The following is a 24321-nucleotide window of genomic DNA, read 5'->3' on the forward strand; positions in this document are numbered from 1 at the left end:
TATTGCTAGAGCGGAAGACCTAGAAGCGCGATTACATACCTCTTTTGAAGCCTCGCCAAGATAAGCAGCAGACTCCCTAATCTATTCTGCTAAAGGAATAAGATCCTCAACTAGGACTCCTGTCCGTAATCCTGGATAGTTATTTAGCCCAGTCTTCAATTGCCTTCTTGACCCAGCAGCCCACTAGTGCAGGGCGAAGAATCACGTCCGCTACTGTGTAAATGGACTTTAGGGTGTTCTCCAACTTCCTGTCGGAAGTCTCTTTTAAGGAAACGGCCCCTGGTACTGGCAGAACCGTCTTTTTGGACAGGCGAGACACTGAGGGATCTACAGAGGGCGGAGACTGACATAGCTTCCTGCTTTCTATATGGTAAGGGTAGGAGGGCAAAAGTCGACGGGATACCTGGAATTTTTTATCCAGGTGTTTGCAGGCAATGGACAGGATAGAATCCGGCTCTTCAGATGCTAGAAAGGAGGCAGTCTGTCTTTGTTTTTTACTAAAGATAGACAGCCGAGCAGAACCCTGGTACTCTTCTTCCATGTTTAATACCTGACGTATTGCTAAAATCAGAGCGTCTATCCCCTGGGATAAAGGTTCCGGATCTTCTGGAACCCGTTCGTCCCCAGAATCATGAAATTCGCCCTACTCGAGTGGGGGCATAACCTCATCCTCAGAGTCATCTGACTGTAGGACTGAGGGTAACAGCCTCTTCTTGGGAACCTGTGGTGAAGTCCCCACAGAAGGGCCGCGGGACGCGGTCATGGCTTTGGTGAGCCCCTCCACCGACTTACCTAGGGAATGAGCCCAGGCTGGTTCAGGGGGTGAGAGAGTAGAACTGTGAGATCTGGAAACCTCTCTATCCTTATGAGAGGCCTCCAGTTCTGCAGACAGGTGTGACACAACAGAAGCGAACTGCGCCGCCCAAGACGGCAGTTCCTGCGTCTGGGGTGATCCTTGAGCCTGCTGCTCTGAATCACAATTGTCACACAGGGAGCTAGATGATTGTCCCTGTGTAAACTTTTCTGCGCACTTTGTACAAGAAAAAGTTTTCTGTGAAGCTTTAGATCCTCTTCCAGCCATGGTACATAACACTAACATACAAACAATACAGTAATGTAGTGGACAGTGTACTGTTGGGTAGACACTGACAGATATATTGGGCGATCAATTGATCGGCCAATGTATATGCTGCCCGTCGGCCAGTGTGTACCCGCGATATGTCGATGAACGTCGCCATTCATTAACATATTGCATTGGCTGTGCTGCACAGCCGATGGACAGATATGTCTGCAGACATCTCTGCCCATCGGCAAGTGTGTACGGGTGGACTGCAGACCACCTGTACACACAAAGCGGCAGCCGGGAGGAGAGGGGTGGGACACACCGACCGGCTGCCAGGACCCGATGGCACAAGCTTATGATGGCCGTTCAGTGTGTATGAATGACAATCATCTGCAAATATATCTGTAGATCACTCGATCTGCAGATATATCTATCTCTCAGGTGTGCACCCACCTTAAGATTAGAGAATTGAGATATATAGTAGCAGATAAGGGCAGAGAGGGAGGAGAGCCACACCTGCCCAAACAGCGCTGTTAGCAGTGCTAAAAGTGCTATGAATAAATCACAGCAATAATAGAACACTGTGCTCCTATAAAACCTAACCCCACTAATCAGTCACGAATCCTGGGGATGCTGTCTCAGTGCTGTCAAGACGATCAGCGCAGCCCAACAGCAGCAGTACTGTAATGGCTGTCGGCTGTGCTAAGGAAGCGCCGGGGCAGCTGGGAGCAAGAAGCAGACCTCAGTGTTATGCTTTGTCCCCCACTTTGGCGCCCATTGTAAATACTGTATATGGCGCCCGTGGACTGCCGCTGCTAGTACACACCACCTTTTTTGTACCTGGCAACTCCTCTTATTGGGGAGTCAGGATAATACTCACAGTAACTGCCAATGGCGGTGAGGCTAATGGGGGGACCGCGACGCATGCAGCGCATCCTGGTACTACCCCAGAGACAGTGGTCTCTGAAGCCGAGGACCCGTGCGCGAGCCGCAAGCAGCTGTGATAGAGTCCACCCGGCAGCTCCATCGTCGCAGACAGACAAGGGCAGCTGGCTGCCTTGTCGTGTCCTCAATGCTTGTTTCAGCATCTTCAAAACCTATCTATTAAACTAAACTATACCCTGAAGAGAAGCCCAAAGTATGACCAGCTCCCTTGGGCACAATACTAAGACTGGCTTGTAGGGAAGTATGTAGGGGGAGGAGCTAGTTACACTTTCTAAATTTTAAGTGCCAGCTCCCGGTTAGCACACATCTATAGCCCACTGTCATGAAGCCTTCAGTGTCCCCTAGTGGAAGAAGGAGAAATGTAATTCCTCTCAATCAGTCCTATGCCCTTTAAACCAATTCTGAACTAAGGTATACCATATGATTTCTTGTGACCAGAATGAAAAGGTCCTGAAAATAATCGTATAGACCAGTTGTTCCCAAACTGGGATATCGTGGAGCACTTGCAGTGTCACGAAACTAGGAGTGATAATCGTAGCCGTGGAGTTAGGTGAGGGTTTAGGATGAGGAAGGTATCGGAGGCGAAGAACCTGAATATAAGCATCATCTTCATCGACTAGCACCAGACGTTTACATGACCTGGTCAAAGGCGCAGAGACTAACCTATTGGGAGGTGTTCACCAGTGACCCCTCCAAATGGGATATGGGTTTTAGCTGCACCCGATAGGCAAGTCGCGATCCTTTGGTCAGTTGTCTGATGGTAATGGGGACAAATGGAAGAACGTATATACAGGCTAGGAAGAAACGGGTGGACGTGCTGGTAATTGTAATGTGATCCGTGAAGAGAGCTGAGAACACTATGGGAATGAATGAGAGAATTCACTAGTACTGGCATCACACGCAGAAGACTGAAATAAATACTGGAATCCTGATCACATGGAATGGTAATATAAGCTGGTATCCGGACGCATGAGATAATGATAGAATTTCACTGGCACTAGTATCCAAACGTAGGAGATGGTAATAAATACGGAGGACCAATCGTATACGGAGAGAATAATACTAGTAACTAGATGCTTATGGAGATAATTGTCCGGAGCACTGGTATCTGCAGTGGAGCCTGGAGCTAAACACAATAGGATACGGAGTAATATACACCTCATTTGTATAGAGAAGCAGAAAGCTGTGAATGCAGACATGTACTAGGAATGCTAGAGGTCCAGCTGAGAGTTAATTAGTAATTAGCACGAATGCTGACACCACAGCAACACAGGGAAAAAGTCAGGGAACTGAATAGCTCACTATAAACAACTGAAGGATGAAGAGTAAAAGGAATAAACAACAGAGAGGACTGGAGACAGCCCAGGAAATACTGGATACAATGGTGTGTACTGCTCTGGAAGTCCAATGAAAGCTCACAGGTGATCCTCACTAAGAAGTGGAGACAGCCTGGGAAATGCAGTGTACAATGGTGAAGCCAGGAAGCTGACACAGTAGTAATCACTGGAGAATGAAGTTGTGCAGGCAACTACCTGCTGCAAGAGACAGACTTAAATACCCCTAGGCAGATGGTCATTGGATCGTGAGATCAGCTGACAGACTGCAGGACTGCCATTGGGAGAGACTAGTCAGATGACTCAGACTAACATGGCTGCAACCATGTCCGCCACAGCGGGAACAAGGATGCACGCATAAAAGCCCTAGCAGTCCCTGGGGAGAATACTCAGCCCACCTCCACGCCTGGTGTCTGGACGCCTGAGGACACCGGCACAGTGGTGAGTAGCGACCGATCCCAGGCCACATTCCTGCCATGCACGGTTACCACAGGTTGGTGGCCAAGGACCAAATCAAATTATTATGGTCAATGTGGTAGGCAAATCCAGTGCTGGTGGCTACCATTCATTAAATATGTGGACAAACATAATTGCAGCCCTGTCCATCATCACATATTGAACCTAAAGATGACATATAAGTATAATTTACTTAATTTAATAATTATTTCTGAATTTCACAATAAGAAACTTTTGGCCTAGGGGTGCCACGAAAAACTACTATAGGGAGCTGGGATTCAAGAAAGTTTGGGAACCACTGGTATAGACAATTACAGGTAAATGCAGAAGGTTAATTCTGTACAATGCAGTAGGTGGACATATCTCCAATGATCGTAGGATACTTAATTTTGTTGTTATGTAATCCACTATGGCGATATATTACAGTATCCTTTTATCCTGCTATTTTTTTCCATAATGCCAGGTCTTTCAGTTATAGCATCGAGTAAGGAGTTACAGTAGGTACGTAAAAGGATCGTTATCTGTGAATGACTGGCTATTGGTGTTTGTTTATTCATAATCTAATAAGAGGCTATTCTTGATTGGCTGCCCAATTATTAACTAGACAGACTGACTAGACCTAAATTAATTTTGTGCTCAGTGTTTCTCATGATTGCTCCACCCATTTCATTAATTTGTTTATTGATTACTAATGAGAACATGAAATATTGATTAGGGGGACATTATTCAGATAGGGGAATAGCTATTTCGTAGTGGCACATTTGTGACACTACAAGTGCATGCTGGTGAATGACGTTCTATAAGCAGCTGCATGCAAGAAAAGTAATTGGTATCCAGTGTATGCTGGCACTTGTATTGCCAAAGTGCCTGCACTATATTTGGACAATATAACTATGCTATATTCTAGCCAGAGGTACCAGGAGGAGCTCAATGCTACTCGGTATTGGGTCGGTACTCTCTAAGTACGGGGGATTGATCTTATTTCAGACTTGAGCAGGTTGAGTTTTTAAAAAATGGAAGGTAGGGGATCAAAATACATGTATAAACGCTTGATAGAACCTCGTTAGAACCACACCCTTTTTCCATTTACTAAAAGGAAGCAGTTTACTATTACCTGATCTATATTCTTCCCATCTGTAAAAATGGAATTGTGGTTTCAGATCGGGCAGTTCTGATACATGTGCTTTCATGTGTATTACCCTTTAGTAAAATTACAGACTACAAACCATCCATCAAAACAGATGAAAACCTGCAATTTGGCAAAATTGTTCTCAAGTAAATCTACATGATTTGCATGAAGATTCTTATAATGAAGCAAGGTCCAGGTATAAACAATCAAAATGAAAAGAAACATAATTTAGGATTCATGTAAATAACAATTAAGCCATTCTTCACAATGTATGATCTATTCCGGTATTTACTAACTTAAAAACTCAAAGCTACAAATAAACATTCTGCCAGATGTCAAGATCACCCTAAACGATCCTAAACCTTTAAACTAAAAATGGGAGTTTTAAGATAAACCATTATCATATCAAAAAAATTAACCTTGTTGCAAATGAATGTTGAAATAAGAAAACATTACCTGAGTCGCCAGTGAGAACATTTTTAAGACTCTTTGCCTTAGAGTTTGCAGTATCCCCAAGGGACGTGCTTGTATGGTCTGTAGTCTTAAGATAATTGTTCTGTTCATCTGTATTTTCCATTGACTGGTCTAGAATTTGATATGCTTGATGCAAAGCTTCCATGTCACTATTTGTGTACTGGTTTGAAATACCTTAATAAAAGTAGGAAAAAACATCTCATGTAGCTTAATGGTTAAAGTAATATTGAAAACGTTGCAAAAACAGACAGAAAGTCCGATTCAGAGGTAGCTAGTTGTTGCTTTAGTTGAGGAGAGGCACAATGATGAGAAATGCTGCAAGTACAACTGAAACGTGTTGTTCCATGACTCCATCACCACCTTTACTCATTCACTGAGGTAACATTGGAGCAACAACCCACCTTGGAGGAGTGACTGTCCGAGCACACACAGAAAGCAGCTACTGTATGCCACTTGAGTTTATTCACTTCATTAACATCCAGACTAGTTTGTTGAAACCAACGGTTTACTATAATCTTTTATCTAGCCACCCGACAGCCACTGCAGTGCTGTACTAGTCTGTGGGATCTTTGTGGAGCACCTGCTATACTCTCGTATTGTACCATCATCTTGATACAGATTTGTGTTACGCAGACTTGTCTTACTTGCATTATGGAATAAAAAAAAACAATAATCACATTGAAGTCTCTTTACGGATCCCCTGTCCTCCGATATCCCCAATTCCCTATCACCCCAGTGTCTTGTTCTCTCCATCTTCCCTACTGTAAGCTTCTTGTTAGTTCCAGAGTTTAATATTATCTGTTCTGTGTTAGATTGATTGAATTAGTATGTGCTGTTAATTTGTCTGTTCTCTGCCAATTACAAATTACATGCAGGATGCCTATTTCACCTATTAGTTGGATAATATAACACTAGTATTTACAACTATTATCTGCACATTGGATTCAGTTTTCTATGATATCTCTTCTGTCTTAGTATTAAATTGCTGGATATATCTAATGTGCATTAATCCACCATCTAGCTCCCATCTATTTTTAGGGGTATATTTACTAAAGTGCAGGTTTTTAGAAGTGAAGATATTGCCCATAGTAACCAATCAGATTCTACTAATCATTTATATGGCACCTTTTAGAACAGGGATGTGGAACCTCAGGTCCGGGGGCCGTATAAGGCCCGCGGAATAATTTGGTCTGGCCCTCAGAGTTTTTTTCTGCTAGCCTTATCTGGAACCCTGCAGCTAGCTATGCAGCAATGCCAACTGGAGCGTCCTTAGGACGCTTCAAACGGTCACACCGATGCCCTTATAGCTCCCAGGAGCATCCCGAGGATGATCCGGGCATTGCTGTAATCACCGGCGATTATGGCCCTGCCTCCGTGTGACACGCGGCGGGGGCATGGCCTGCACCCTCGAATAATGTTATATATGTATCAAAATGGCCCTCGGCAGAAAAAAGGTTCCTCACCCCTGTTCTAGAAGATAATGGCTAGAATCTGATTGATTGCAATGGTCAAAATCTCCGCTTCTAGAAATGCGCACTTCAGTAAATATACCCCTTAGAGTCTGTTTTTACTGCTTGATGATATAATCTTTGTAGAATCTATAGTCACTGTATTGTTTGATTGGTCATTACTAAGAAATATATTTGTGACACTAACAATACACCACACAGCAGCAAACACAAGGCGTAGCGCCAAGATTTTGTCAATATCACAATAATGTAACAGATTGGAACCACACAAAAGATGAGGATTAAACCAGTCAGACTACACAGAAACGTCTCCTACCTGTGCCTGTTGCCTCATTAGTCCCTTGTGGTGTTAAAGATTGAGATTCATCTCCTGTTTGCTGCAAAAGCCTTTGCGTGTCAACTGTGGAATCCACTGAATCAAGGAGCATAACTAAATTGAATTTGGAGTCAAAAACATTATTCTGAAACATTCTGTAAGTTTTACTTTACGTTTACATAACAATGATCAAAACATGCAACTTAACTTTCTATGTGAAGTATTGTTTTTGTACAGCTTCCAGCTACAGTGATTTGAAACAACTATTTACCTAAGTGCTATTCTCTCCACAGTGAAGCCACTATTCAGCTTCTCATTAGCATAAAGAAGAAATTTACTAAATGGCAGGTTTGAAATCTCGACTGTTTTGCATCAGTTTATCAGAGAGATTGCATCCTGCAGATTTACCAAGCTCAAACCTACAGCAAAACTGCTTAGTCTTAGAGGCCTACAATTGGTTATCAGTTTGGAGGTGATCCCACATTGTTTTTTCGTTTTTTATTTTTAAGTTTATACTGTATATATATATATATATATATATATATATATATATATATTATATATATATAGTTTTAACTAGAATAGAAGCCTGCACACATCCTATTGCTCTGTGCAGGGTTTTAAATCATGGTGGGTTTGCTGCATTTTTTCTTTTTGTTTTTGCAACTGAGTAGAGGTTTTAAAACAGACTGGGATCGACAGAGGATTTCCTTTCAGAAACTCAAACCGTTAATTAAATGCATTAATTTGAGTTTAGAACCCGCATTTAATTCATGGTGTATCCTGTCTGTGTAAAAACCTCTTGCAAAGCGCCGCTCAGTAAATCAAAACACTGATGAACATTGGTGGTTGAGAAAGATTTCTAGCCTGCACAGACAGTCATCTTCTCTATGCAATGAAGGAAGGCAACTCTGAACACTTGCACTATGTAATATTTAGTTTAACTACAAAAAAAGAAAACATTGTCATATCCCCGTTATTTACAGATGGGGCAAATAAGTTAGAAATAATGCAGGACATCAACTGTGAGAGAGTTACATAACCATCAGAAATATTTTCTGGTATTTATATTCAAAAATTAATTGTGTTCCTATTGAGTAGTGTTAGAACTAAATTTCCTGCTGCAGTGGACCATGATTTTACGCTGATCTAGGGACAAAGGGCCCGATTCAGAGATGTATGCTAATGCATTCGCAACTGTGATCGCTACCGGATCGCAGTTGCTAAAATATGCTAACGCCTTCCAAAGCTTAGCAGAACACAGGGATACCCACTACTGCCTTCTCATATCCGTCTGACAAAGTACACATCAGTAACATCGATGCACATCGGCCAGTCACCCAGCATTTAAGTTAAGTTAAGTCTGACAGCCACAAACACTGCAGATCTCCTGACATGCAGAGAGCTCTCATGCTGTGAAGCAAATCTCAATGTCTATTTTATGCACGCCCATGGAATGGCGTCTAAATGGTCAGACATGCCTACGTTTATTTAAACACCCTTCCCCGTTAGCACCCCCAAAGCTAACTATCCATCACTCATTTGGCAAGTGGTTCCTATGTGCGAGAGTAAACACAATGCTTGATCGGCGAAAATATCGGCTTTGCATAAATCTCTAATTCAGACCCAGATTCAATTAGCCGCGAATTAGGTTACACAACTGTTTACCACTTTTTGGTATTCAATTAGAAAATTGCATACATTAATGCAGCTTTAACACTTACAAGACAAAAGAGAGATTAAAATGTACCCCAAAATACTGTAAATACATTTATTTGCAGAACTGCACTTGCTGGCTATAATTTTTCATTAAAGAATAAAAACTGTAATATTGAAGCCTGTGAAACCTTATAACAGCCTCTTTTGGGTACTGCCAGCTTCTGGCACTTTCCTCATGGCCACTAACAACCTCACTTGCCACTTTTTCGAGTTTCAGGATGGTTTCCCCACTCTTTCATGCACTTCACATAGATCTTGAGACACCAAACAGGATGGTCACAACATTAGGAATTGAACTGCACAACTAGTGCCAATATATGTCGGTAAATGTTAACAGGCAAAATGTGCTGATTATTATCGTGGAAGTACGCATGGTAGAACCCGCATGTAATTTAATCTGGCCCTAAATAAATCAGGTAACACCTTGTGGAATTCCTTGTAATGTTAGATACAGTACACATGAACTTCCATGAATCTGGAATCCATGACTGCTAATTGCACATCCATCTATGCAATAGGTCCTGTCCCATAACTAAATGCTTCCAATCCTTATCATTTTTTTTGGCCCCTTCATAACTCTACATGGTCAGTGTAAGCAGTGTGTGCGCCAATATTTTAAAAATAGTTTTCATCCATTTTAACTTTAAAACTATCCTCACCTTTGGCAAGCATTCCAGGTGTCTCTTCTTTCTAAAGGGTGTTAAAGAGAAGACAAAAAATGGTAATTATAACAACAATGTTCATTTTAATCCAGGAAAACGTAATTGTTGATTTATGAAAATAGTTTTTATCCCACGAAAGTGACAGTTTTTGTATTTTTGGCCTTGGATTCATATATCAATTCCTCTTTCTCCACAACACTCCATCAGAGACAGGCCGTGAATTAAAGACTCTTCGTCAGTGGAACTGTGGTGCTCATTTTGAGTTGGACGCAAAATGGCTGTGATGCCACAGTACGTAGCTAGATTTACTACCTTATGCTAATGTGAGTTTCCGTAGCGCTAATGAAAGACTCCTTGTGGCTTCAAGCCGGAAGCCGCACTGCTCACAGTTTTAACGTCCATAGCTGCAACAGTTATCATTAGTATCTGCATTTGCACCAGCCCCATGCTAGGTGCAAGAGAATCAACTAAAACAAGCTTCCCTACCCCATATGCACGACTCAAAATAGCATGGAAAAATAGTTACACAGCCACGACACTCCTAAAAGACAGAACAGCTCCGTGTGACCGCAGTACTCACAAAGCAGCGCCCATTTCACAGAAACAGACGTGTAAAGATCTGTCTGACTCAGGATAGGATGGAGATATGCACAAAAGCATAACTTTGGATCTGCACACACTCTGTATGCTGAAACTCATCATTTGCTTACATGTCCAACTCAGAAATAGCCCCTGTGTGCGCAACTATGAGGAACCTTTAAAAGGGACAAATGACGATGGCCGCAGGAATAGCTGCACTACTATAACAAACCCAGTCATGCTTTTATACTGGAATATGGCTCAGTTAGCGGTGTTAGTACAGAATTATGGACACTGGCATCACTGAATCACAGAAATCATCTCTATCTGGCAGCTATACTGGAGGGACGTCAGAAGAGAGGGCGATGAAATAATGTTTAAAAGAAGGCATATGTTGGAAAAATGTTGTAATTTGATCTTTAAAACAATATTTTGGGCACTTGTTACCGGCTAATGTTGTAAAATATGGAGAAACAAAGAGGATTCTTTATTCAAGCTGCACTAACATTACTAACCTTTCTAATAGTATGCCTTAATAGAGTTATAAAAATCAATTTGTGAATCATAATTAAAAACAGCAAAAAAAAAACAAAAAACGATATAAACAAAGGTTGTGAAAAAAGGAGGAAAAAGTCTGATTAATATATAAGAAGGCCCTATATTGCTCTTAATGTGCAAGTATGTATTGTGTGTCATATCAATTGTATAATTATGATTGCAAATAAGACTTCTGTCTAGCCTCACCTTTTCACTGAAGCCTACCACAACTACTCATAACGCTCTAAATTTTGCACCCTACTGCGGTGCACCCCACGACTTGTATCCCCCCCCATTGTCCTTTTAGAAAATAAGTACGTTCCTCTACAGGTTTTATTTATGTATCTATGCCCATGTTTTCTGTATATGTCTATATTATTCACTACATACCCATGCAATCCTGTATTTTGTTTGCCTATGTACACCACTACATAAATAATAGAAAGAGAATCTGCTATAACTGAACATAGTACAGGGTTTATATTAAGTAGTTAGAAAATCCACTGTAAGAGTTTATATATTTTAGACCATAAATATACATGACTAATAATAGTATATATAAAAAGCATAACCGAAACCACTTGCCTAGCGTGGTCACTTCGTTTGCGACCACACAGGCAGTGCATTAACTGACAGTCGCAAACGATGCAACCTATCAGAAATACACAGTGGGCGGCTCCCGGAAGTTAATCTTCCAGCAATCACCAATAGTCGCCTCTGCTTTTGGAAGCTGCTGAAAGAATAACTTCCAGGAGATGCCCACTTTAGGACCCCCTAAGGTTATACAATACAGATGTGTCCTCATACACTGTGGCTTCATTGGAGCCAAAAAGCTCCTCTCATCAAGCCAGGTTCCGGACGACCTGGCCACGCAGAGCTTATTTTTCTTTTAAAATATGCATGTTATTCACACACAAAAAAAACAAAAACAAATGGAACCAATAAAACTACATTGCTAAATTGCACTGATCAATTTAATGTGCGACATTTGTACATCCGTGTGCAAATGAATCTCAATTTGTATATGAACTGCTATGATGCAGTGGTCACGACTTTTCCTCACACCAAGTTCCGTTGTGCTTCATCTGCGACTTTGTATGCATTTAAAACTAAATCTTGTACATTTAAATTTGCAGCCCAGCGTCTCTGGTCCATATGAGCAGCTTTGTGCTGCACCTGCAATGCGAATAGGAGGCAAACATGTAAAGAAAAAGAAGGTACGCTACACCTCTCATAGCGGCTGAGTGATGCCGTATGACGTATTAGGCTAAGTGTATAAGGACACATCTGCAAATATTGCTATGATATAACATTCAAAGAATAAGGGTTTATATGTATTAGAGACAGTTGAATTTTCTTGTTCTACAAAAAATACCCACCGATGTACACAACACAGGCATTGCTGGTTTACCATTGCGCACATCGATCAAACAATAAGAAAACAAAATAAAACAAAATTCCAACCTGATTTTTTAACTCTGGGTTATCAGCTAGATCCTCATTTTGCGCAGTTGCTTTTTTGATGACTGGACTGCTAGCTTCAGGATCATCCTCAAAGTCCTCACTGTAATTTACTGGCAAAGAGAGAGAAAGATTGACTTATTACACTTGCTGTATAATCCATTTCTTACTGGGACATGCAGCAGTTGTGCATTACCTCACTATGGGGCTATACGTACATAACTTGAAGCAGCTCCTCTATGCCCGTTCAACAACCACATTAATAAAAATACATTGGGGACTCAGAGAGATGGAGAGGACACAGACTTTCAAAAAGTGAGGGAAGGAAGGTAACAAGGGCACTGCAGCATCTTCCAACCCTAAAATATTTTTGTTTTGAAAATAGAAACACTGCCCCAAACTAGGCTACGGATGGCTATATTAACATGTAGAAAGACCTTGCACTGCATCTAGAGCTTGATACTTTGCTTCTTTCTTGCCATTTTGAATACAGTGATAAGAATAATAAAACATAGCACAAAGCATACTTCTTGGAAAACTGTATCTACCATTATGCATAAATTAGATGCCTGTTATCTTAAAGTTTCTGAACAATTATTATAAGCCTACACGCAATTTGCTATAAAAGGAGATTTGTGCTTACCTGTTAAATCCCTTTCTTCTATTCCATAGGGGACACCGGCTCTATGCTTGGTATAGGTTGGTGGGTTGGTATCTGGGCACCACAAAAGTTAAACTTGTCCAACATAACCCAGGCTCCCCCCATACCCTGCCCCCAGCCACAGACACCTCAGTTAAGTTAACAAGCATAAAGCAAGGAGCAAGAAAGAGGAGAAGGAAGACCGGCACACACTCAGATTCAAACACACAGGAAATGTGAACAGGAGAACCGGAAGCAGAGCAAAGTCCCGCAAGCCAGGTGCGTTAGTGTGGGAGCCATGTGACCATATGGAATCGAAGAAAAGGATTTTACAGGTAAGCACATAATCTCCTTTTCTTCTTCCTCCATAGGGGACATATGCTCTACACTGGGACGTCCCAAAGCTAATCCCCTAAGGGACGGGACGTTCCTGGGCTGCGCTGTTAACTCTTCACCCAAAAGCATCAGGAGAGGCGAAAGTGTCAAAAGGAATAGAACTCTCAAACGAATTGGCCGAGGACCAAGTGGCCGCTTTACACAGCTGCTCCGCAGAAGCAGCGCGTCGAGAGAGTTGGAATGACCTGGGGTTAAGATCTCTAGCTGAAAACCAGTCAAAGTAACTCCTCCAAACCAGATGGTAAATTCTAGCTTAAGAGGCCTTACAGAGACTGGGCCAGGAAAAGCAAGTTGGCCAGATAGGAAAATATTCGGATTCCCCTGCTCCGAAGATGAACCGCTATGACCTTTGTGAAGACACGAGGAGACGTGGAAAGTCCAAATGGCAAAGCCCTAAACTGTAAATAATCCCCCTGAACTGAAAACCTGAGGATTCGCTGGTGACCAAGTCAGATGGGTACATGCAGATATGCATCCTGGATGTCTAAGGAGACCATGAAGTCCCCCGGCTCCATGGCTAGAATAATGGAGCGAAGCAATTCCAATTGAAAACAGGGAATCCTCAAGATTTCAGGCTTAGAATCTGTCGGAAAGACCAGTTCGGCTTCCGGACCAGAAATAGACTGGCATAGAAGCCCTTGCCCCGCTGAGACGCGGGAACAGGAACAATGACCCTGGAGTCCAGTAGAGAGCGAATGGACTCCCTCAAGGCTGCTGATTTCTCCTGATCCAAAGGAAGACCTGGGGAAAAAAATTAGGTCGAAGGATGCTCCCGAAAGGTCAACGCGTAACACTGGGAGACCACCTCTCTTACCCAGATTTCGGAAAAGAAGAACCAGCCGGCCTCCCATGCTGGTGTCCTCCAGGTGGAGGCCCTCCCCGTCATGCAACAGGCTTGTCGGCTGGCTTAACAGCAGGGTGTCTGGTATACCAGGGTTGCTTACCTGCTGGTTAGAACGTTTAGCAGAGGATCCATGAGACCTGGAGAATGAAAAGCCTTTGGTCTTACCCTGTAAACGAAAGGAGCGAAAATTAGAAGATCATGACCTAGGGGCTGTCCCGGAAGGGTGAAAGGCTGTCTTAGATGCTGCCACGGTAGCCACTATTTTATCCAGTTCCGGACCAAAGAGAACATCCCTCGAAAAGAAGAGAGCTTCAAGGGGCTTCTTAGAGTCGGAATCCGCCCGCCAGGAACGAAGCCAGAGGGCTCTTCTAGCAGACACTGAAGAGGCAGAAACCTTGAAAGTCAGTATACATATGTCTATAGCCGCTTCCCCAAGATAAGAAGTCGCCTCATGGATATGCACTACAAGAGACAAAAGTTAATTCCTGTGTGTACCCGAAGTGAGGCCATTTCCAAGGGCATCAGCCCAGTGACGGATGGCATTAGTAAATCAGGCTGCAGAGAGGGACGGGTGAGCTACCACACCTGCATTAGAGTAAATAGACTTAAGAAAAGTTTCCAACTTCCTATCCGTTGGTTCCTTAAGGGATGCCGTGTTAGGAAGAGGAAGGGTGGTATTCTTGACTGCAGGGGCAACATGCGCATCGACCGGAGGAGGAGACTCCCATTTAGCCCAATAAGCAGCAGGCAGGGGATAAAAGGAAGTAATTCGCTTAGAAACCTGGAGGCACCTATTAGGGTGGGACCAAGCCTCCGCTAAAAGGTTCTCAAGCTGCACTGATAAGGAAATTCTTTTGACGCCTAAACACTGGAGCATTCTACATAGGGGCCGGCTCCGCATCCTTGATTACCAAAACTGATTTAACTGCTTTGATCAAGGAAACTACATCTACCTGAAGCTGGGAATCCTCCAGAATAGAAGATTATTCAATGTCAGAGGCTACAGGTACGTTTTCCTCATGGTCTGAGGAAACATCAGAGTCTGAATCAATATCAGACAGGGGTGTAGAGCTGTCCCTTTTAGAGGCCTACGCTTAGAAGTATGCTCCCTGTCCAGCATCTGATTGAAAGATTCTAACACCTGCGCTAAACCCTGAACTGACTTGGTAAAGGACTGCATCCAAGGAGGCTCTATAGCACAAGGCAGCAAAGGGGGTGGCATAAAATTGGGGGCCACATCTGAAGGGACACCAGCAGGGGCAGTGGATCATGGGCTGAAAGCCTATCTATCTGCTACCTGTAACATTACCTGGGAAAGAGAGGAAATCCAAGCAGGTTCCTGACTACCAGATGCAACTGAAGGAACCATCTGATGTGGGGTAGTAAAACAACGAACAGAGACCATCGTGGTTCAAAACCAGCAAAGAGAACACAGCAGCACAAGCCCTACAATTACCCAGCACAGAAGCACCCACCTCCTTGGGAGCTTTACTCCTGGAAGACATAAGGTGCGTACACACTAGACAATATTTTGCACGATTCGCCCGATTTCGATGCATCAGAACGACAAATTGTGTAAAATATGTCCAAATCGCGAGTGTCCACTCACGATCACAATGTGTGTACCGGCGGGTCATACATCGCATCTTCAGATCTTGCTTACAGCAGGCAAGATCTGCCAATCTTGTACATGAGGCACTGGAAATTGTTAAGGACGTACGTTTGATCGTTGGTCAGATTGGACACTTTGAGCACCAAATTGTGTCTTGGAGTACCGGGGAGCTTTCAAGGGAAGTCACACACGATATTGCATCGTGAGCACATAAGACCTCATTCAGACCTGGACGCAAGCGCTGACTGCTCGCAACCGGGTCAACGTTAAGGCCCTGCGCACGCGCAGCGGCCACATTGCACGTGCGCAAGCCCCGGAGCGAGAAACTCTCTCGCTCCGGAGCTCACTACAAAAGGGCCGGCTGTCAAGGTGGATCGACAGCTCGGCCCGTTTTGTAGGCGGGGCGGGGGGGTGGCTACACAAACGGAGGCGTTCCTAAGCAAAAGCCTGCCGTTTTGTGGGCGGCCACACTGACATCAGCATCGATCAGAGCAGAGCAGGAAGCTCCCTGGGGCTTGCGGTTGCCGAGACCCAACCTTAGGGTCTTGTCGAAAGCTGCGATGGTCGTGATGGTCTTGACCATCACGACCATCAACCTGGTCGGTCGCTAAGCTGTGTGTGGTAACCCACAGCTTAGCTAGTGACAAGGAGGCCGCACTAAAAAAAAGAAGCGGCCGCCCTCATTCAAAGAGAGCGATCGCTTCTTGCGACCGCCTCTGAATGAGGGCCATGGTGTGTAGGAACCTATTGTACAGAAATGCAAGGAAAACCTCACACACCGGAGGACTTTTGTGTTGCTGAATACTAAACTAGCTAGAGATTACAGTTACTGCTGGCCTGACTTCAGGCTTGTGCACAGATTAATTTGAATCGCTGCCACAGCTGGTAGTATAGGAGGAGGATTTGGGTGCTCTAATGGGTCAATGAAATTAGGGGTACATTTGGGGAGATGCTGCAGAAGTGCAACAGCATTGGAAGGACGGCAACGGCACCTTAAATTGCACCGATATCGCAATTCAGTCACATTTATTCGCAGCACCATAAGAGTGTATATTAAAATACGTAATTTAGGTACTAGCGTACGTGCGGCATAGGAGCACACTAAAAAGCAGACATCAACCTCAAGTAAATTGACCATCAAGTGTTACAAAGACATCACTATGTGTCACTAGTCTCAATATCATTATGATGGTTTGTATAACCCTGAAGTGTTTTGATTTAAGCAATGGAGTTGTAGTTTACATTTAACTGTCCATGTCGGGTTGGGTATGAAATCCTGACGGCTGAATAGCCGCTGGGTGAAATACAGGCACCGGAAGCCTGAACAAGAAGAAGGCAGGTAAGTCAGCTACCCCTACCCGTGTCTCCCCCCTAAAAGGTGCCCATCCACTAGAAGACAGGCAAAGACTGCACGATTACGACATTGTAATCGTGCAGTCGTTTGTCAGTCTGTGATGTGCCTACACTGAACAAGCAGTTGTTCAGTGTAGACACATCAATCATCTGCAAATATGCTGAACCTGACGTAATCGTCAGGTTGACTAGTATGTTTGCACGATGACAGATGTCTAAAAGACCAATTTTTTTATACAATCTGCAAACGATTTTCAAACGTTTATCGAACGATATCGATATTTTTCAATTGCTCATTTTAATAGTCTAGTGGATAGGTACCTTAACTCTAACCCTCCCTTGGTGGTGCCTAACCCTAAAACTCCAGGGGTGGTGCCTAACCCCCCTTCCCTGCACTCTAAACCTAGCCCTCCTGGGGGAGGGGTCCTAACCCTAACCTCCCACCAGTGGTGCCTAACCCTAACCCCCCCATCCCTCCACGGCCTAACCTTAAGCCTCCCCAGGGATGCGTAAACCAACCCCCCCCACCCGCGGCTAAGAGCCAACAGTAGCCGGCTCACCTTCATTCGGGAAGCTGTCTGACGGGATTCCGTCATCAGGCTAAAGATCGGCGTCATGATTTCGTCAGACGGCTTCAGTCAGGATTTTGACTACATCCCGTCCATATCACCTACATAACAATAACTAGAATGCTCCAGGCAATTCAGTTTGGGATCAGTGTCTGCTTGTAGTCATACTGTATATGGACATCAATTAATTCCTAGCACAGACCTAGAGATAAGTACCTGACAAATCCTTATTTTCATCATCTTCTGTTTTAGCATAGTCAACATTGCTGAAATTAAACATAAAAACATATATATATATAAAAAAAAAGCATCAAAACATAAAAGTACACACAATAATCAAATAATTAATTTACATAATATGGCCACAAAATTGTAGACTAGAACCGTGAGGTCTTACTGGCAACCTGTAAACCCTCCGTTGTTGTTTGCTAACCTATAACTTCTGACAACCTTCACTGATTCTGTTCAATTACTATATTGTTGTGGTTTAAACATTCAACTTGCAAACCGTTAAGGCATCGTATATGCGACCCTTTATGTATATATTTAGAAGCTTGGATGACAGAAGCGTTAACATGAACTTATGCGTCACTTTCTGTAAAAGAAATGTAGCATTTTCAGTGTGCATGATTTTACCTAAATTTATGAGTGGACTGAGATTGATATAACAGTCTATGCCCCCTTGCCACATCCATTTCACTATGGCAAATACGTATAACTGTACTGCTGGCAAATAAGCAAATTATATTATGACCTTATAAGATGATTTTTGGTCACTTACCGTTGAATCCTTTTCTATGAAGCAGAATGGGGAACACTGGACCATGGGATTGCAGGTTGGACCTGGAGCTGACACTTAAGTTAAACTGTAGCTTTAAAAAGTAAGCTCCTCTCCCCTGCAACCCCACAATTCCAGTACTTCTTAAATCCAGAAAGGAGTAGCAGTAACCCAGTGAGACTGTTAGAGCAATAAAACAAGGGAAGACACGGTCAAGAACCAAAACCCTTGCACGTCTGAGCGTGAGGGAGAGATCACAGTGTTCCCCAGCCTGCTTCAGAGAAAGGATTGAACGTTAAGTGACCAAAAATCCGCTTTTCTCTTTCAGCAAGGTTGGTGAACACGGAACCATGGGATGTTCAAGAACTGCACCCAGGGGAGGGAACGCTCAGGCTGCCTGACTGGAGAACTGTACACCCAAAGTGGGTGTTGTTGCCTGGAGACAAAAAACTGGAACTGTAAAAATGAGAAAAAGTGCGAAGAGGGAACCAGATAGCTGCATGACAGATCTGTGCAGCCGAAGTCCTGTGTTGTGCTGCCCAGAAGATCGCCACCTCCCTAGTGGAATGTGCCGACGCCTGGTCTGATGGCAGTCACTCCTCACCAGAATAGGCTTGAGTGATGACCGAGCAGATCAAAAGCACAATGGTCTGTTGAGTAGCCAGCCAACCACGTTTATGTGCGTCGTATAGAACACAGAGAGAAACTGTGCGGCAGACAGAGATTTGTCTGAGGAAATCTGCAGAGCCAGATGATCCTGCAGAGTTGAGCAATAGCCATAAGAAAGATCAGCTTCCAAGCAACTAACTGAAGATTCGCTGAACATAAAGGCTACAATGGAACCTGTGTGAGAGCCGATAGAACTAAATCAAGATTTCAAGGTGCCACCTGCACAGGAAACGTTGGTTAAATATTCACTACACCTTGTAAAAAGGTTTGGACCTTCAGAAGAAAAGTCCATGGAAATAAATTGACAGGGCCGAAACCTGTACTGGCACAGACCGAAGTTGGCCTCCAAAAGGAACGCCAAGAAACATGAAAGGCGAAACTTGGAGGCATGATCCCTTTACTGTTCATACCACAAGAGTTAGAGTTTCCAAACAGGTCTCTGGGTTTGCAGCATAGTATGTACCACCGAGAGAAAAATCTTCAGCTTTCCAACTCACCATCACACAAGCCAGGTCCCGAAAGCCAACTGAGGAAGGTCCTCGTATACAAAATGGACCTTGTTGTAGCAGATCTGGTCGAAGCTGTTGTGACCTACCAACCGTTAGAGAATTCCACGTACCACAACCAGCGTGGCCAGCCTGGAGCCACTAGGATTACCCTCTCTCGTTCACCCGCGAAAGGCCCCATGTCTGAAAAAAAGGTTGGAAGACCCCTGGATCGAGAGACCACTGCCCCAGGAGAAATCCGGTTCTGATAAGGAAGTCCATCGTTCAAATTCAAAATTACAAGTCTCCAGGAGATTATGGTGAGTAATTACTAGCAATCTCCTGGAGACTAAGGCCCTGATTCAGAGCCGGACGCTCTAACAGAGCGCTCGCTCTGAATCAGGGCCGTCCTTCTGAAATTTAGAGTGGCCTCCCGGGTGACCATTCACAGCTATAGTGAGCGGCCAGGAAGATGGTCGTGATGGTCAAGACCATCGCGACCATCGGGCTTGCAACGAGACCCTTGTGGTAGGGTCTCGTTGCCACAAGCCCTGGAGTGCTTTCAGCTCTATCAGAGCTGAAAGCACTCCCATCGACATCACTTGTGATGTCAGTGGAGCCGGCCCCAGACGGTAGGCGTTCCCATGGAAACGCCTCCGTCTGGCCAGCCACGCTCCCGGCACGCCCACCAAAGGGGGCGTGCTGTCACTCACTATCGACAGCACGCCCCCTTTGTAGTGAGACCCATAGCGACGGCTTGCCCGTCGCTATCCGGGTCTCGCGCATGCACACTGGGCCAACATCGACCCGCTTGCAAGCGTTCAGCGCTCGCGAGCGGGTCTGAATTAGGCCCTAAGTCCCTTTACCTTGAAATGTTTGGAGGTGCATTGACAGAAAGATACTTTTTATATGCAAGATACTAAGAGGTATATTTACTAAAGTGAGAGTTTTTAGAAGTGGAGATGTTGCCCATAGCAACCAATCCGATTCTAACTATTATCTTCTAGAAGGTGCTAGATAAATAAATAGAACCTGATTGGTTGCTATGGGCAACAACTCCACTTCTAAAAACCTTCACTTTAGTACATACACCCCTAGGGTCCTATTCAGAGTTGTACGCTATTGCTGCTAAAGCTGCAATTTTTTCAGCTGAGGATTTGAGAAAATATGCTAATGGAATAGAAGCCGGAACTTGTTCTGAGAAACCCACCGAAGCCATTGTAGCTGTCTGCAACTGAGTACACATACGCAGCATCGGATGCAGATCATGCAAACATCAACTCCCTGAGTCTATGGTCGCTCAGAATGGCCGCAGAAACTGAGACGCCGGAGCCATATTATGTGTATACTGTATTGCAGAGACAGCCATAAACACTCCCTGAAAACAGCCAGAACACCTCCATTCTAGAATTCACTCCCTGCCCCCAAAATGTTCGCTTCCAATGTGGCTAACAGCTAGAAAGCCTCGAGTTACAGTTATTCAGGGTGCCGGGCATCAGGATTTGGCGTCGGGCTAAACATAGGCATCGAGATTTAGACGCCTATCTTTACTCACTGGTCAAGCTTCCAGCATCGGGATTCCGACGGACAGCATTCCGGGTGGTGGTATCTTATCCAAATCCCGTGATGCATGTGCAGGCCACTGATAATTGCTTGATTGCGTGAACATCAGATTAACGTACAACACTGGATCAGGCCCATAGTGTAAAACTATGAAGTTAATAGGCACCCAAGTGAGGCAAGCAGAAATAGAGGGGATAGAACCTTATCCCAGTAAACAAAAGTGGTCAAATAGAATATATGGGGGACAGATTCCCCCTCTGTATATCTGCTTACTTAACATAAACTTGAAATCCTGCATGTAAATGTGTCTTTCCTTATTCAAAGTGTTCTCAGTCCAGGGGATATCACAGCAGCTTTACTCTATATAAGTGAAGTTGCATTTTAGGTTTGGTGACCTTCCGGCAAAAGGCATGTTTTTGTGTTACTTTTGACTTTGTTTCCTACTGGTACCCAAGCCCAACTCTTCCTGGGTTGGATACCTCCTGCACATGAGCACTTTGCCTTTTCAACTTCTGTTCGCCACATATATTTCTGTTCTCTCTTCCTCTCCGCTCCTCTATGGGTGTCATGGACATACATCCGCAAGCTGAAGTTGGGGCAGATATTCCACCAGATCTAGCTTGCCTCTGGCCGATGCCACCCTCCTTGTTCCCGCTAAGGTGTACTTTTCACAACTGTAGAAAGTGCTGTGCCTCCCTGCTCTATTAAGTAGCTTGAATAAACTAGTCTAAACTGCAGAAAGTCTTGTGGCCAGGAAAGTCCTGTCTCAGCTCAGCCAGAATGTAGAGAGACTCACGGCATATTCCCTTTTCCAACCGCTACAGCCCTGTCCGTACCTGTATGAGAACATATGTTCAAAATAGGATACAGATGGTAGAAAAAAAACATCTGTAAGAGCTTTAGACATCCTCTCTTTAGGAGTCTTCTATTATGAAAGCCATAAACAAGACTACTAATATTTTTGCAAATGTTCTGGACACTGTTGAGAGACTAAACGGTAGAGTGCTAAACTGGAAGTAGTGTCCAAGACAGAAAACCTTAGAAACCGATGGTGTTGAGGTTGGTATGTGAACATAGACATCCTGCAGATCAATGGAAGTCAATAAGTCTCCCTCTTCGACCACCATAAGAATGGAAGTTGCTTAACTCCACAAGGAAAGGTTTTGTCTCTACAAGAAGTTCCCTGAGCTGAAATATGGTCAGATATTTCCCATATGGTTTCTGCAGAGAGATTGCACAAAAATTATTTCTTGCTTTTGTAGGAGTGATGTTATGCAGCAAGCTTTTGAAAATAGGACTGTGAGGTTCTTAATTGTAAACATTCCTGTTTGGAACAACAAAAAACTATCATGTATACATTCTTTATAACATCCTAAACGCATCTGGATAATATTTATATCGTCTGCCGTAAAGGTATGTACTTGCTTGCCTAAATTGCTGTCTTGAAGAAGCAGCATAAACAGACACTTTTGTTAGTTACAGTTATTTGAGGCAATTTATTTTATGTACTTCTCTGGATCATCACTATCATTTTTTCTCAAATAAGTGAACCACCTGTAAAAGGCTATTTTTGGACTGTTGATCCACTGCCCAGGAACAAATCAATAATGCTTTGATTTCTTTCCATCTCAAATAAGAAAGTATTAACTCATTTGTCAGGCTGCCATGGAATCTGATAAAGAAAACATATTTACAGAAGAAAGTGGGAAGTGTGGGGGGGGGGGGGGGAATACCCCAGTGCTTCTTCTAATGCTTGTCTGGTGTGTGACCCTGCAGTATTAGAATTGCCAATGTATGTATGGGACGTTGTTCATATTCAGGATTTCATTTTTCTTATGATAACATAGTTATACTGAAATCGTCAGACTTTCACAAACAATACTTTACCGTATTAAAGCTGTAAGTTGTGTTGAATCGGTAGAATCCAATTCTTTATTTAATTTTGAATAGTCAATTGTAGATGAAGCACCTTTTTCAAGTCTAGCAAAAAAACTCTCTTTTTCTTCCTGTTCTTCTAAGGTATCCAGGCCTACACCGTGGTGTGTTTGATTTGGTCCAGAAGCTACAACAGATTCTAAAGTAGAAAATAAACTGAAATTCATATCAATATGGTTTTTAAATTTAGAGTAAAAAGTTCAGCTTGCTAGGATTACTTATATAGATTAAGGCCCTCATTCAGAGCCATACGCTCTGAGCAGAGCGCACGCTCTGAATGAGGGCCGGCCTCCATAATTATGGAGCGTCCTCCTGGACGCTCGTATAGCTGTGGGTCACCACCCACAGCCTATACGAGCGTGCAGTTTGATGGCCGCGATGGTCTTGACTATCGCGACCATCGCCACTGCGAACCGGAGCCTGCGGTTGAGGTTTTCAACCGCAAGGCCCGGAGTGATTTTGGCTCTATCAGAGCCAAAATCACTCCCATTGACATCACTAGTGATGTCAGTGGGCCGGCTTCTGACGGTAGGCGTTCCCTTGGGAATGCCCCCGTCAGGGAGGCACGCCCCCGGCACGCCCACCAAAGGGGGCGTGCTGTCAATCAACATCGACAGCACGCCCCCTTTGATCAGACACAACGAGCGAAGGAAAGTCCTTCGCTCGTCGCGTCTGGCGCATGCGCACGACGGAGCTCCCGCCGTAGTGCGCATGCGCAGTGCACAATATCGACCCACTTGCGAGCGGACAGCCGCTCGCGAGTGGGTCTGAATCAGGCCCTAAGTTCATTATCAGTAGTTACCCATTTCAGAACACACATCTACACAAAACCTGCAGGCAGTTAAAAGGATGCAATGTATTGAGTAATCTGTGTCTGTGTCTAGCTGAATAAAATTTTTCCCCTACATCTCCATATACACAATACGTTACAAACTCAGAATATCCTTGTGTCATCAACCGACTAGCATACAATTTAAAATATGCCCATAGATAAGAAAATATGTCATAGTGAAAGAAGCTGGGAGGTAATTGTTTAACATGTCCACTAGTACCTGGTCAATACGACACAGATCAAATGCAAAAGTGGAACATTGAGTTAAGAATTAACTTTTCATTATTGTAAATGGGATAATATACCTACTTGGTATGCAGTCGGGTAGCCGGCGGACCTAATCCCGACAGCAGTCTTCCCGACTGCTTAATCCTGGCCAGGATTAAATGACAGGCGTCCAAATCTAGATGCTTGTCATTTTACCAACGCTGGGAGACCGGCGTCCGGCATCCCGATCGAAGTGACGCTGGGCGCAGAGTGCGGATAACAGCCGCGGTGGGG

At 43.9% G+C, this 24321-nt stretch overlaps 1 protein-coding gene across 3 annotated transcripts in view; it reads right to left on the minus strand.

Moving 5' to 3' along the window:
• The window catches only part of CEP162 (centrosomal protein 162), a 160394-nt gene that overhangs the window by 84904 nt on the left and 51169 nt on the right, over window positions 1-24321 (minus strand). For 2 of the 3 annotated variants that reach the window (XM_088470595.1, XM_088470604.1), the window contains exons 5-10: window positions 22941-23127; window positions 17775-17824; window positions 12148-12257; window positions 9565-9595; window positions 7187-7300; window positions 5384-5575 (exon numbers count right to left, since the gene is read on the minus strand). In XM_088470595.1, the coding sequence (XP_088326721.1) occupies window positions 5384-5575; window positions 7187-7300; window positions 9565-9595; window positions 12148-12257; window positions 17775-17824; window positions 22941-23127 (684 nt within the window). The remainder of the gene's footprint in view (window positions 1-5383; window positions 5576-7186; window positions 7301-9564; window positions 9596-12147; window positions 12258-17774; window positions 17825-22940; window positions 23128-24321) is intronic. The other variant, XM_088470612.1, reaches the window with a different exon arrangement.

Source organism: Taudactylus pleione, unplaced genomic scaffold (assembly GCF_031769625.1).
Source record: "Taudactylus pleione unplaced genomic scaffold, aTauple2 ptg000015l, whole genome shotgun sequence".
Lineage (NCBI taxonomy): Eukaryota > Metazoa > Chordata > Amphibia > Anura > Myobatrachidae > Taudactylus > Taudactylus pleione.